Source organism: Charadrius vociferus, unplaced genomic scaffold (assembly GCF_000708025.1).
Source record: "Charadrius vociferus isolate BGI_N301 unplaced genomic scaffold, ASM70802v2 scaffold2558, whole genome shotgun sequence".
Lineage (NCBI taxonomy): Eukaryota > Metazoa > Chordata > Aves > Charadriiformes > Charadriidae > Charadrius > Charadrius vociferus.
The window spans coordinates 1-15,783 of NW_009649566.1; the positions used below are offsets into that span (position 1 = coordinate 1).

At 37.4% G+C, this 15,783-nt stretch overlaps 1 protein-coding gene across 1 annotated transcript in view; it reads left to right on the top strand.

The window, feature by feature from the left end:
- Positions 1-2,960: 2,960 nt before the first annotated feature.
- Positions 2,961-15,783, top strand: part of LOC104290895 (lysophosphatidylcholine acyltransferase 1-like) — a gene marked incomplete at its 5' end in the record, with an annotated part of 18,411 nt that continues 5,588 nt past the window's right edge. The window contains 4 exons of the mRNA XM_009890067.1: positions 2,961-3,086; positions 10,687-10,840; positions 11,728-11,826; positions 14,703-14,841. Coding sequence (XP_009888369.1) covers positions 2,961-3,086; positions 10,687-10,840; positions 11,728-11,826; positions 14,703-14,841 — 518 coding nt within the window. The remainder of the gene's footprint in view (positions 3,087-10,686; positions 10,841-11,727; positions 11,827-14,702; positions 14,842-15,783) is intronic.

Below are 15,783 nucleotides of genomic sequence, written 5' to 3' on the forward strand. Positions count from 1 at the left end.
CTATTAGTCTGGCCCAAATACCGCTCCTTCTGTAATGGGTGTGCGCAGCTATAAAAGGATGCAGGTTGTATTTTCCTCTTATGGTTTGGCTGAGCCTAAGATGATCCCTGCTTTTGTTTGGAATTTGTTCTGTATCATAAGTTTGGTCTTGGTGGTTTGTTGTTTTTTGCGGGGTTTTTTAATTCGTCTTTGGCTAGGCTCCTTCAACATGTTTGGGGACTATTATTTAGGATAAGTTATTTAAATCTGGCATTGGTTGTCCGATGGCAGTCAGGCTTCTACCCTCCACCAAGTTGAATGGCCTGATCTTTCTTAGTTGTCTTTCTTTTGATGTGTTTGAAAAGCTTCTAGTTTTAACAAGTTATTGTTTCTTGCTTTGGCTTGCCACCTTATGGTTATGTTTTAACCTGTCTCTCTTTTCCATAAGAGAACGTGGGTTTTTTTTAAAAAAAAAAAAGTCTTTTCGTTCTAATTGCCATCTTTAATCAGTTCCCGAGTCATACAGGATTTTTTTTTCTTTTCAGAATCTTTTTTTGATGAGTCTTGTCACTTCTCTTTAGGTCCCTAATACGATGTGTTGTTTTGTACCACCCATGAACACTTTACCCTTTCAGTTACTACTTTTAACTTATTTTTAACCAGCTTCCCCTTTTCTTTGTAGTTGTCCTGTGCTTCAGCTGGTCACCCATAAGTTCCTGTATTTTGGTTGTGTGCTATACCTACTGCTGTGTTAAGGTCTGATGAAATTTGGTGTAATGTGCCTGGCTGGACAAGTTCTTTGGTTATCAGCACATTCTTTTATGTAAGCCGCTCTGAATGATACTGCTTATAGTGTCTCCTTGCTGCCCTGTGAGTTCAGCTATTCACTGATAGTTGACAGGGAAGTTTATAAGGAAGATCTAGTGCACACATAATGCAAAAGAAGGGAACAGGAAGTAATCTGACAGAATAGACTGCTTCTTTCATCCGCCTCGCTATTTCCAAGGAAAATTGATTTTGTATTGTAGCATACCAGTGATTTCATATTGTATAGTACAACACTATATTGAATACCGTATAATATAAGTATTGAGAAGACCTGCAATACCTGATCTCCAAGTCAGGTGGAACTTGGAAATGGATTTAAACCCCCACGGCATGGAGGAGTTGTTCATCTGGATTTTACACGACATTCATTACTATGTTAACCATAAGTCTATGGGATAAAATATGGTATCACAAGAACCTGTTGTCCATTCCATTAAGGCGGTCTACAAATTTGCAAATACTACTAGGACACCCTTCATAGGAGGAGCAGAACGATGAAACGGGAACAGATAAAGAAATGAAAAATTTGGAGGAACTGAATTTAATTGCTTAGGATCACCCATATGAGGCAATCTAGCCTTCAGAAGTTTGCAGGATTTTAAGATGCCTTTTCTATGTACCTGTATTTTTTTGGTTTAGTTGGCTTTTTCCTTTTGTTCCCTCCTGTTGTTTCTTGTTGCAAGGGGGAGGCTGTTCATCCAAAGTCACTACCCTGTACGTTCTTGGTTTATTCATAAGTAGCTTATAACTAGTATCTAATTTTTTAACATACTTGGTACTTTTGAGCTTAAATATCTATTAGTGAGGTGTCCTTCCTGAATATTTGACTTTCTCAGCCTTAGAGAGAAGAGAGAAACCCTAATCAGTAGCTTTAATGTTAAGTGTGTGTCTTACTATTACATCAGAATTCCTCAAGTTTGGCAATTAATTGGTGGACAAAAGAGAACTGGCTTGTTATTTGCATTGCCATTGCATTCAAAGGCCTTGTAATGAGATTCTGGGGAAGAGGCTATTTAACAGAAATTAAGTGGTTATTGCATGAGAGGTAACTGCTGTTAAAGATCAAACTGTCTATAACAAAGTGTAGAATTGAATGCAGAGTTTTCATCCAAGCCTAAATGACTGTGGCATGCCTCAGGGTTTTGTATCGATCTTGCCATTACTATATATTAACTTCACAGATGAAAAAGGTAGTTAGTACTAAGGTAGAAGAACCTGATTAAAAGAATGAAGGTAAGTCAAGAAAAAAAAAAATTGTGAAGACTTCATCAACTAAAAAAGGCTGCACAATGGAGATAACGTCCCATACTAACATAAGTAAAATTGAGTGTAATGGAGAACATGGAAGACGAGTAACTCATATGGAGCAGTGTTTGCTTTCTGAATTGTGTCTTATGTTTGTACACTGAATTCTTAAGGGCATCTTCCTACCGAAGTGTCTTTCTTTCAACTTTGGCACAGCAAATGCAGCGCAATTACAATACTGGCATTTCCTTGAAGTATATTTTGGTGCTGCTGTTACTACAGAGCATCAAGTTGGAAGTAAAGCAAAAATGAGTACTTAATCGTTTGGCATATAAAAACTTGAGAGTATTTTTTCTTCTACCTTTCTTATGTCATACACTTAAAAATAACTTGTGTGTGCTTGGAGTTTAACTCTCCTTGCTTTTATACTTTATGTTCTAGCCATTCTTTATAGAGAAATGTTGTCTGTAGTATAATATTAATAATACCTGAAGGAATAGTTGTTCTGCTGAGGTGATTATTGATTTACTAATATGTGTAATAATAATATAAATATTTAACATAATCATTAATAAATACATGGGTTTGTTCTGGATTAATAATGTCAAAACTCTTGTTATTCACTTCTATAAAAATATTAAGGAATTTGAAAGTCTATGCACTGCCTAATTTTTCTCTTGTGTTCTATTTTCATGTAGTTGTAAAGTCAAAATAAATGTTCTGCAATGGATAGAGTGCCATATTTCATTCTTTGTATATAAAGTTTCTTATATGGGCTCTTTCTTACAGTTCTTCAGAATACAGAACATAATTGTTACAGGATTTCTTGCTATCAAAAAAAAAAAAAGATGATTCTGCTCAGTTTTCTTAAATTATCTTGCTTACTGTGTTTCTTTGGTTTATTCAAGGGCGTTGGGAGTTCCTGTGACAGACTATACATTTGAAGATTGTCAGCTAGCTTTGGCTGAAGGACAACTTCGTCTGCCTTCAGACACCTGTCTTTTAGAATTTGCAAAGCTTGTGAGAAGCCTTGGGTGAGCATATACAGTATTTATGTGTAAGGTGTATCTTTACTATGTATCTGTGTTTATATAGTTTTCCCTTCATATAACAATATTGCATTTATGAATACGTATGGAATGTTGTCATATTACAATCAGAGAATCACTAATATAAAATTAAACCAATACTGTTCTTCACTTGTAGGCAGCACCCCTAGATCCTAATTAATAGATGTCATAGATTGTAAAATTCATATTTTCAGTCTGACAAGTGAGCAGTGTCTGAAGTGTTCATTCCTGAACAAAACTGGAAGACAACTACTGAAGAGGGTCAGGAATACTGTGGGTTTCCTAATATTTGATACAGTTAAGAGTCAATTGCCGTTTCCTGTGACGTCTATGAAAGGAGAACAGTGCTGCCATAGCAGTCTTGTGACCGGATTAACATTATATTAGTGAGGGCAGAGGGGTCACCCTTTCCCAAGAAGCACAAAGAAATGATTGACCTTTTGAGTAGGTTACTGCTAGATGGACTTTCTAATGAAACTGTAACTTAGTATATACAGTGTGGCTCCTCTCTTCTCATAGCATTAGTTCCCTCTGGCTTTACCTTTCAGAAAAGCTTCAGGAAACAGTGAGAAAATTCACGTAAAACAAATATTAGAACTTGTTGCTGCTGTTTTTCCAATTTTTCTCCTATTTCTCCTCTCATCCTGTTGAACAACCACAAACTAAATCTACAGCCTCATCCTATTAACTCCTTTAATATACAAATACCGTTTTTCTTTTTTTTGTCTCCTTACCTGAAAGTATATAGCATAGTTTCCTGTTTCCATTCTGTAATTTTATTTCCTTTCACTAATTTTTCCTTCATCTTCCAGCTTATGTACATAAATGAAAAAAATAGAAGATCTGTTGGAGAGTAAGTAATGTAGGACAGCATACATATGCATTCAGATGACAAGCATATATTAATTCATTGTCGGGACCTCCATCTGAAAAGACTTCCAGTTGGATAGGAGAGACTTCTAAGGGGAAACAGAGATTCTTGCTTTGTTCCAAAGGTTCTGACTTTACTAAGAAAAAAAAAAAAGCAAACAAAACAAACCCAAAAAACCACCCATGTCTCTTATTATGTAGTTGATAATCCCAGGATTCAGTTTAATCCTCTTGTTAAATTGTCTGGCTCTGTCTGCTCAATTTAAAGCTGTTCTTTCAAATTATGCTTTTCTGGGTTTTTGTTTTGGCCTCTAGAAGAATTACGTGCATTTGTGAGTGAGGTTCCCCGCAACCCAAAAGTTTTCTGTCTGATTTGAGCAGTTGTACATTGCTGAAAGGTTATCCTGTCTTGATTTGGATATGTGCCAGTAAGAAGGCTATTACAGTGGTATTTTTCTGGCACAATTGGATGAAGATTGTAATATGACTTCATCTCTAATGCATGTTTGATGGCGATGCAGTCATTTTGCTGTTTATTCAAAGGTTTTGAGGCCAGGGAGGCATTAAGATGGAGTCACATCCCTAAATAACTGGAACAGTGAATTTTATCCGCTGGATTTTGCATCCAGTCTTAATACTTGCTTATAACATACTTTCAGCAATAACATACCTTGACTAATAACATACCTTCAAGGTAACATCCAATTTTAAATGCAAAATTTTTATAGTAAGGCAAATCCAGACTTGTTTTTGGTTTAGATTCTTTGAAATCGTTACACCTCAGTTTGCTACATTGGAGAGTTATTTCTGTTCACATTATATATCTACAGGATTCATTAACATTGTCTGTAAAACCTGCTTAGTCTGTGCTCAGCTGGATGGGATCCAATCCAGAATCCATGCAGCTACAGTAGTGAGTTATCGTGCTTCATCTAATGAAGAGCTTGGGCTCTATTAACGCAGCTATACAGCTGCCAGGTCACAGCTGGCTGAAACTCAGCTGCCTCATACTGAACTTTGTAGTAAAATGACTGCATCAGTGAGATCAATTGATCGTAGTCTTGTCATCTCAAATTCTGCGTTCATTAGTCGTGAAGCAGTTATGCTTCTGTTGATCCTGATAATCTATGTCTGACCAATGAGCTGATTAAGCTGTATGCAGTCTTTATTGTAGCTTTCGTACATTGTAAATCCTCTGTTTCATTTCATGATTTCTTACACAGTTAATTACCCCACTGTTTAAAGTGATTCTCTACTTGTGCTTTGACCGGATCTATTACCGTGTTCTAGACATTGAAGCTTGTTTGGATTTTGTGCCTAATTAAGCACTTCTTTGGATATCTTCTCCTTCAGAAAGTGTTAATACTATATAACTAAGTCTCATTTGCATCTTTTTATGAGATACTTTTTATGAGCTGCTTTAGGGTAGTTGCCTGCAAGGAGATCCTTAAGTTCTGATTTTAATTGATTTGTTCCTGTTGTCTCAAACTTCTGTTCATTCTAATTCCTGCATTTCCTTTGCTCATGAACAAGGACCTTCTAGCCTTAATTGTTGTTCCCCTTTCTTATAGAAACATGGCTTTTAGGCCATCAGTAGCTCCTTAGAGAATTCCCAGTTTTCAGTCAAACAATTTTCTAATTTTTTTTTAGTTGTAATTATTCTCAGTTCTAATTGTTTTGTTTTCTGAAAATTTGAAATATCTTTCCTCTCTTCAAAAAAAAAAAAAAAAAAGGGAAAAAAGCACCAAAAGTAACACATATTGCAATCCAAAATAGGATTTTTTTTTTTTTTTGGGGGGGGGGGGGGACGACTGTGTTCTCCTTGCTGTTAGGTGAGGCTTATAAAGTCAGGTCTTTATAATAAGTCCTTATCCAGTTGGAATCTACCCAGGAGTGACTTGTACCCATTACCCTTTGTCTTTTCTATGTGACTCCTGGGAGTCTCCATCTTCTTTGTAGCTTTAAGTGTACTTAATTGCTTCCTGGTTGTTTTTTTTCCCAAATCTTTCACTTTTAAAACCCCAGGTATGATTTTGAACATCTAGTAAGGATGGATGTGTCTCACATCCTTCTGTTTTAGTCACTGTTTTCTACTTCCTGATTTTTCTTATTCATTTGAAGTCTTTTTGGCAAATGTTCTTTAAAAATTAAGATTTTTCATCTATTTTTTTCGAATTACTTTTTTTTGGACGCCAGGCAGCACTGGTACTTGTACAAGACAGCACATTTTCTTTTCCAGTATGGTAGTTGACTTCTACTCTGTGCATCAGAAAGCAGTAAGTGTAGAAAGCACAGCAAGAACATAATTTGGTATCATGCTGAATGTGCATTTTGTTATTGGTATACATGTGGCACAAGACCCTTTGGTTTGGCAGGTTCTTGATCTGGTGTACGCATTTAGTACACAGACTGGGGTTCTTTGTACTTTTCACTGAAAACGGTATGGCTTCGCTGATTATGTCCACCTCTCTTAAAAGGTATGGTTTGCACCAAATCATCTTTTTCAGGTCAGGTTTCAGAAAAATACTCTGTTCTTGCCTTCTAGATTTCTTAGCTTTCTCAGTAGGATTACTCTTAGTAATTTTTATCTTTAACAATGGGCAGCAAGCAATTTTGGAATTCCTTTTGGATCCTTAACTATCTCCTTTGCTTTCCTAAGCCTGAGTATTATTGGTGTCTTTTACCCATGCGATGGCTACTAGTGATGTCTGCCCTGGAAGAATGTTCTACAACTTTAGCAAGCCTGCAAGGTTTACCTCCTTACACACTCCCTGACTCTGGTGAAATTCAGTGTTAGTAAACCTACTTGCGTTGAATCGATTCTGCTGACTCTTAAAAGCCATAGTATTTTGGTAAGAATGACCTGAATTAAGTAGCAATTCTATTTTGGCCACTACTCTCCAATATTATCTCATCCAGTTGGCCATGAGGATCCTACTAGGCAATGCCTAGGCCTGGTGCCTGTCTATTCTTGCTCAGCCTTTACCACCCAGACTACAATGCAAACTTCTGCTGTCCATGTGTGCATGAAATGGTGGTCCAGACTGTAGGCAGAGCTTTGCATCCCCAAAGTGATAACCCCTCAGTGTTCATAGATCATCTATAACAAGAAAAAACCTCTGGAGGATGTTGTCCTTTGGCTTTCATGATAAAAGCAATACTGTCTGTTACAGGAGGTGATCACGGATCAGGTTTAACATAGCAAATACCAACCATAATAGCCCTGCTGCCTGGATCAAGGCAGGGTGTGCCAGAGTATTCAGAAGGTCAGTTTTGCAGCTGTTCAGTATCCTTTCTCCATTAAGACAAGAAGTTGCACAAAAGTACAGCAGCAGACATAAAACAATGTATTGTGCTTTTCTGACTTAGGGCATGTTTCTCTGAGCTTGCAGTTTACAGTAGCTATCTACAAGATTCAGCTGTTCTTATGCAACTTCCAGCTCTGTGAGACACTAGAAGTTTTTTGGCAGGTTCCCAGCATGCAAGAAAGGAGTTTGTTTTCAAATAGTCAAATACAGCTAAAACTAGCTTTAAGCAGGTAAGACATGTTACTTGCTAAAAATAGTGGTAATTATGCTGAAAATATCCTACCTTCAGGGATCTGGTATTCCTTGTGAAATCTGCTGTGAAGGTTTTCATGTTCTGAGCTGTTAATCTTGAAAAATGCCCTCCCTTCTGTCTACAGGGACTCGGAAATGACTTTTTGTTCTCTTTAGCATGCATGGGCCCAAAAACATGAGGCAAAACACCACAACAGCAATAATGTTCTGTATCGTTGTTATGGTTTGAGAAACCCACAATGATTTATTGTCGTTTAGACAATTATTCTCTCACCCGATGACCCCCTCCCCACCCGGGAAGGGGAATTGGGGAAAACACAAGGAAACTTGAGGGTTGAAATATAAACAGATTTAATAGAATGAAACTAAATAATTAAGATTAATAACACTAAAGAACCAATATTAATCCTGATACCAATATAAAATATACAAGGATTATACTCAACCAGTTAGTGGGACCTGTGCACTCCCAGCAGTGGACAGTAAATGTCAGACACTGCGAACGCTATGCCTTTGGGAAGGAAGGAAATCCTCGGGGGTCTGTCTCTAGGGCAAAGTTGTTCTCTGGATCTCAGCCATTAAGGGAGAGACCACTTCACAGCAAACTTTGCAATTTATATTGAATGTGACGTTGATGGTATGAAATAACCCTGTTGGCCAGCTTGGGTCAAGTGCCTGGCTCTCACTCCTCCTCATCCCTGCACCTGGCGAGCTTGAAAAACACTGAGACCTTGAAACCCACACACCATAACTGTCTGTAAAGTACATAGTTTCACAAATTCAGAAATTAGTCTTCTAAAAGTGCGGTTTTTCCCAAGCATTAGAAGAGAAATTAGTCCTGTGTCTCTCAAATCAGAGCCATTGTAAAGCCTAGATCCTGCATGGAATCCATTAGGCAAACAAGCATGATTTCATGAGCAAAGACATCCACTGTTGGCTTTCTAGCTTTTCTAGCCTCCATTGGGATAAAAGTAACAATTTGAAAGCAATTGAGACATTCAAACCATTTCACATTGGTTCAGAACCTATTGTAGGGTTTGGAACACTTGGCTTCAAAAGACTTCAGCATAATAGGTCATGGTTATCCACACATCAATTACTTTCTGATCCTGGAGCGGCTAGAGGGAAGTGAGCCCACCTCGAATTACCAGAAGTACAATGCAGTCATTCTCAATGCAGTAAGTTTGCCTCGCTGGTCCACGTACTCTTTTTGAGATTGGCTCACCTCTCTTTCTATGTTTATAAAACCCAAACCACAAGATGTCTATAAGATTTGTGGTAAGCCATGCTACTTTCCGTATAAGGTTTTGCCTTCAAGCTTTAGCTTTTTGACTAAATTGATTGGTGAAGGGATCTCACAAGTCTTGAATACTGCTCACCAAACGAGTATTCACTCAGTTCTGGAAGGTGAATTTTGAGTCAGTGCATTACAAATCAAATCTCTCTGATTTAGAGACAGATGTTAGCGTATTCTGTGTCAGTGGTGGCTTATCTCAAGGGAGGATTCGGGTGCCAGCTGTCCTTCATCTTACAGTTGAAATACATTTCAGCTTCTACAGTGGGAATGTATATCTGTGGACACTTCCTATATGTAATCCGGCATGTGAGAAGCTGTATTCTGTGTGGACCTCAAGTCCTCCATGGATTCCTTTGTCATTGTTCGTGCTGCTTTTCTACTTGATCGTGGAAAACGAATTTTTGCGGAGGGGTGTTTTGCTGCTCTTTTTATACTGTCTAGGACCAAAACCTGATAGGTGCTTTAATGCCAAGATGGAGAACATAAGAATGTTCTGTAGGGACCGTGGGTCTCTGGAAGTATTCTTGCATGTTCAGGTCTTATAATTCAGAAATAGAGGGCTTGGCTTTGTTTATTTAGTACGATTTTGGTAAGTCAATTTAGGTAATGGCAGACAGCATAGTAGTTGTTCTTACTTAAAAGCAGTGATCTTTAGGAAGGGTCATTTCAGCAAGTGATCGAGATCTGGAACTGACATATCAGATAACCTTCCTATTAGAAATGCTCTTATCTTTTTTTCAAAAGCTTCTGAGAATGCTGATATTAAGTATTTTATTCATTCTTGTTGCTGAGAGGAAGCTGCTGAGGAGTCCCAGCTGCAGTCTGGGAACGATTCTGCTGTGAGCTTGTGAGTTCTGTAAATAACTGCTTTTCCTTATCTGCAGCAGCAAACAGCAAAACAGACAACTGCAGAAGAATATTGTAGAAGACTTTATTGGCTGCTTTTGTCTTCAGACTGGAAAGCTTGGATGCCCACGTTACCCTAACTCAGTTCAGAGGAAACATGCTGATCAAAATTTGGTTGATGTTGTATTAGGGAGGGAATTTACTTTTCCCCACATACCTGCAGCGCCATTTATTATATTCATAGTAAGACTTCTTTTCACAAAGCAGAAAGAGGAAGCTTGACTTAAGGGGGGAAAAAAACACCGACAACCATATAGTAGACATTTGCATAAATATAAAGCTGTTTATTCATCAGTCAAAATCTGGTTTTGCAATCGGAAGGACTGAGGGAATTTCTGTAGCTGTATTAACTGCTATAACTTTGTTTGGGTCACCTCGTAATGGTGTCCAACTCTGGACTGAATGTGAAAAATGAGGACTGACAAACAAGATTAACAGTATAATCGCTATTATGTAATCCCTGATTTCTTTTAGGCAAGATGTGTCAGGTCTTTCCTGTTCAGTGACGTTAGTAAATTTGGAATCATAATTGGTTTATGTTACTGTCCTAAAATACAGCCATATTCAGGTGACCTAAATCCCACCTAGTTCTCCACACCTGGTATTTCTTATTAGCTAGTTCTAAACTGTTTCTTGTTGATGTTGAACTGCTTACACATACAGCTTATAATCAAGGTAGAATAAAGGACACAGGTTTATGACCAGGGTGCTTGCAGTTCTTCCTTGCAGTAATTTCTAATACAGTTCAAGAACTAATGGGAGCCTTAAAATTATAGGAATAAATTATTTTATAATAAAGGTGCTTAGTAATTCTGATTACAGATTTTGTAATGGTTTGCACCATTGTCATCCATTGCTTCATTTGACATATTGAAATTTGTATTGTAAAAACTGGGTTTGTTTTTAAAATGTGCAAAAATATGCTTTCTAGGTTGAAGCCAGAAACACTTGAAGATGATCTTGATAAATATGCTGCAAGTGCCATGAAAATGAAAAAAGAAAAGACTGATCTTAAAGAATTTTCAGCATACTTGGAATTTCCAGTTTCACACACATTAGAAAGTATGTTTGCGCTTTTTGATGAGGTAAGAAAAAACATAATTTTTAAAAATTGTACTACTCTTGGCAAACTCTGCGTCAGCCAAATTCTGTTCCAGCTAAATTCACTGAGGTCTGATTTGGGCCAGTGCCAAGTGCTTTTGAGCACTTCATGGTATTTGCCTTCTGCATTTCCCTTTCAGCAAGGTAAGAGCAGCTATTATAAACTAAATGTTTATAATAGTACTTATTCAGGTAGAAGTTAAGAGGAGTATCAGTTGGACAAAACTGATTTTTCTTTCTAGATGCAAAATATGAAGAGGAGGAAAGATGGGTTCAGGCTAAACCTCTGCTGCAGCTTGTTGCAACTTAATGCAATGCCTATTACCTTCTAAATAAATCACTTGTTCTTCTAGGATGCCTGAAACCTGAACGACCTAGGAACTTGGCAAATGAGGCAGTTTTTCATTCCTCTGGCAATCAATTAGGATGGGGAAATGACTATTATCTTTGTCTGGATGGGGTGCTGCTTGGACTAAGAGGTGGATATGTCCACAGTGTTCTCTCAGACCAAAGAGCAGCATGTATTCAGGGCTTAGATTAGGCTGCCTTGCCCTCTAGCTCTCCGATTTTAATTTCAACCCAGTAATTCAGATGGTTTAACATAAATATCTTAAACATGCAAGCGAAGGGTGACAGTAGCAGCCCTGTCTTCCAAGAATCTTTGAATTATGACTTCTAATTGAGACTCTGAAAGGGGTGTGCAGAGCTTTGACTCAGATGCTTGCCCTGAATTAATTCAATTTCAGTGAGCCTTTCTGCAGTGGCATATGCAATGGTCTTTCTGAATATTCTGCATCTTTAGCAACTGTTAGTTATTTATGAAAATTCTTGGACAAATTGCAGTGTCTTGAGGTGAGGTTTTTCTTCACAGAATGAAGATGGCATAATTGACATTCGGGAATTTGTTATTGCTCTGTCAGTTGTCTGTAAGCCATCAAAAACTCTGGAAACAATTCAGTTGGCGTTTCAGGTAAGCAGCATTTTCTTCCTTTATGTAATTTACTTTTTTTAGAAGTTGTTAATGCTGCCGTTAAGACTTAACAGAAGCTTGTTTAACATGCTGTTTTAATTACATTGTAAAATATCATTAATGGAAAGTTAAATTAAGAGGTCGTGTTCAGAGGGAATGCACTGCAAGTTTAAGCCATGTAAAACAGTGGTAGTTTGCAGTTTGAAAGAGTTCTCTGTGGAACTCTAGTACAATCTTTTACAGCATATTGAGTCTCAAACCTGAAGTCCTTTGTATTGATTCCTCTAGGGGCTAATGAGTTGTGCTTACTACTTTTATAATGTTGTAAGGAAATCTTATTTTTCAACTTAACAAAATATTTTAAAACTTTTCCTACGCTTTAATAGAGATTAATCTTTTTACCCCCTGTTATCTTCCTGATAAGATTTTCTTCCTCCATAGTCTTACCATGTTTCTGTGTTGGTCCTTCAGTTTCTGCCCAGGCTTTATGCTTCCCAGAAGTGCTCCTTATCTTGTTCTAGCCTCAGTGGTTTGTTGTAGCATCAGCATAGACAGTTAATGCAGGCTTTGTGGGACAGTGACAGCAGCAATACTTAATGTTTGCCATTCCAGTGGTTTTGTCTGAAACCTTGGTTTATTACTTTTCAGTTCATTTCTTTAAAATTGCTATTTCAACATGCAAACTCAACATGAATCATCTTTTCCCTTTGCCTCAAACTCACGTGGTCTCTAGTGTTACTGAAACTGAAGAATTCTAACTCTTGATGCTGTCATCACTGGTGAATGCATGGAGTTGAGAACATTGATTTGCATGGTACTACACAGCAGCCTTATTTTCCGAGTAGTTGTTTTCAGGTTCTTCAGCATACCTGTATTATTCTATTAACTATGTTTTGCTAAGGAAACGAAGCTCCTATGAATGTTTAGTGTTCACATCTATCATTCTTACCCTTTGGCCAGTATCAAACAAATTTAACAAAGGAGGAAGGAACAAAAATACTTAGTTCCTACAAATATTGGGGAAAACCTACCTTTAATTGCTGTTACTTACTGTTACTTCTGAGGGAAAAGCAGAAAGGTCTCTGTCCTTACTTATCCCATTTGATCTATATAATGGCATAGAGAAATGCTCAGGTGCTGTTTGGTCAGCTCTGTCTTCATACTAAGATGAGAAAGGTTAAAGTAAACTTGAAGGCAGCTTTTGGGCAGTATTTCATTAAAGTTCAGCTGTCATGATGCATAATGTGCCATATACTTTTACCATTTTAGAGGAAGAAAAGCTCAGATTAGGCAGTCATTTTCTTTTTAGAAGTACCTAACTTTAATAGAACTGTTTCTTAAACAAATTCTGTTCTTAAACAAATTCTGTTCTTCACTATCTGCTCTATTCTCCAACTCATAATACATAATTTTGAGTTCCCTGGTTTATTGCAAAATATGAAGTTAACTGTAGAACTGCAAAGAAGTTCTATGCAGGTATGAAGAAGGGGAAGCACTCAGCAAGGGGAAGCAGGTGTGGCTCACTTTATCCTGCTAGTGATGATTGGAAAGGTTAAAAAAAGTCTCGAGCTGAGAAAATTTTGCTCACAGTATTCTAGAAAAAACGGGAAGAGAAACTTTTTAAAAGTTGTTTCTTCTCCCTCTTTCCTGAGTTTGCGTACAGTAAGGTATTTGTGCAGCTTATTGGGAGCCATTGAAGGATCTAGAGAGTTCATGAATGTATGACTTTGAACAGTTGCTGTCCTCTACCATGTGCTACTTCTTGCAAAGCACCTTGTCATTTGTTTTCAAGGATAAAGTACAACATTTCACATAGCTGAACAAGTTTTCAAAGTGGAATTGTTTAGTATATGGTTGAAGAACTCGAAAAATAGGAGTTACTGAGCCATCAGAGTTCTAAAGCTGTGGGCAATTAAAAGAGAAGGGGGGATTATGGCAGTCGAGTCTAAGAGCAGCACTTCAGTGTAAGTGCTAAATACCCTCCCTTCCTGATTGCTAAGGAAGCGAAAGGGTGTTGTGAATCATGCTGATAGGACGCTTGTTAGCCTTACCATCAAATATCACCTTCTGACTACTTGATCTGTGAAAATATAGCAGGTTTTATTAAATAACTGTCTTGTCCTTGCATGCTGTTTCATAAGGAGTAGGGGCACGTTAGATGCAAGGGAGGAAAAGGCAAGATTCCCGATTTGAGCTTGAATGTTGTCTTCCACAGTACTTCAACTTTTTTATTCCACTGACTTTTTTTATTCCATGGAGGTGTGCTGTCTCATGACAGCAATTTCTGCTTGTGTGAAAAATACATCCATATGCTTGTTTTGTTCAATCTCATTAGTTCCCACCTTCTCAATGATGTAGAGAAACTAAAAGGAAGTTTCCAAAATAGCATTTTTTTTATGTGGTTCAATATTTGCAGTGTTGTCGTGCTTGAAAATGAGACGAGGATGTTTCAAAACTCTTCTGTCTCAATTTCCATCGCAAGGCAAGTTGAGTTATTTTAGAAAGTTTAATGAAGTTGTATTTGTTACTGATGTTTTGATGTTGTTCAATGGACTACAAATTATTCTGTTACATACCTGCGAAACGTGTTAGTGTTAAACAGTCTTGTCTCAGAATATCACTGAAATACCAGTGGTTAGTCATGTAAACATAGGGGGTTTTTACAGCAAGCTTTACTTTCGAAGCATACACAGGTGAACTAATACTCAGTGCTGTCTTTTACCTGGATTAATCAGAAATCCTCACTAGATCACATCAATCAGAGTGACTAGAATGTCCAATAGGGAATTTTAATTTTGCATAACTTTAGTGTGGTGCTGCTTATAGGAGTTAGCGTTCAGCTTTGCAATGATTTATCTTGCTGTCTTGATTCATAGCTGTACCAGTCAGAAAATGGAACTATAATAGAAGAGGATTTAGCTCATATTCTGAAGACTGCCATGGGTGTGTCACAGATTAATGTTACACATCTTTTTAGAGCTGTAGATGAAGAAGAAAAAGGGGAGATTACATATGGTAAGTACTTTAAGTAGATCTGAATTGTTGCAAAATGTCAGTTGTCTGAACTCATGATGATACACAAAACAGTTATATTTTTATTAAACTTTATCTTTTTTAGTTGACTTCTTGTCTTTAACAACAATAAAAGCACCACAGACAAAGTATATTTACATTTTTTAAAAATACTTGAGTTTCACCTTTAATATCAAATGCCAGGGCTACATGTTTTCAGAGGTTTTACCTTCTAGATTGTCAGGCAATACCTAGATTAGCTCTTCCAGCATATTCCGTTCTGTGACTTCCATGTATGCAAATGTATATTTTTAAGAAAGCTATCCTAGCTCTTGTTGTTTTGTCTCTTGTATCTGTTCCCCACTATTTCTGCCCCCAGAATATAAGGAGATGTAAGATTTTCTACTGCCATAATAATTTCTCAGCCTGTTTGAAAATAAGTCACAAGTGTTTGTGTGGGGGAAGGGGCAGGGGGGGAATGAGGGGGTATTAACCAGGCTGCTCAAGTAGGTAGTCTGTAATGCAGGTGATATGGAGGCAAGAAAGTTGCATTTGAAAAAATCTGAGATCTGGGTGAATAGATTATGCTGGGAATCAAAGTACTTATGTGTTACTTCATATTCCTCATCTTTTATGCAGTAAGTTTCTAAATTTAGTTCTATCTTTTAAGTATGAACTGAGTTGTTGATAGCCAACATATCATGTATCTGCAGTAGAAGTTTGACATGCCCTGTTCTAGTGGTTTTCCTTCAGGATAATCAGGATGTATTTAAGTTTCTAAAAAAATCTTACAAATTAAGACATCAATAGTAAATCACAGTTTCTACCTATGTTTCAATCATACAATATCTATGTAAAGCCTCAACTACAGAGCTATTTTAGAGTTACTGGAATGAGTATCACTGCCACTGCCCGTTCCCCTCTTTTCCTGACTGCTATTTCTTG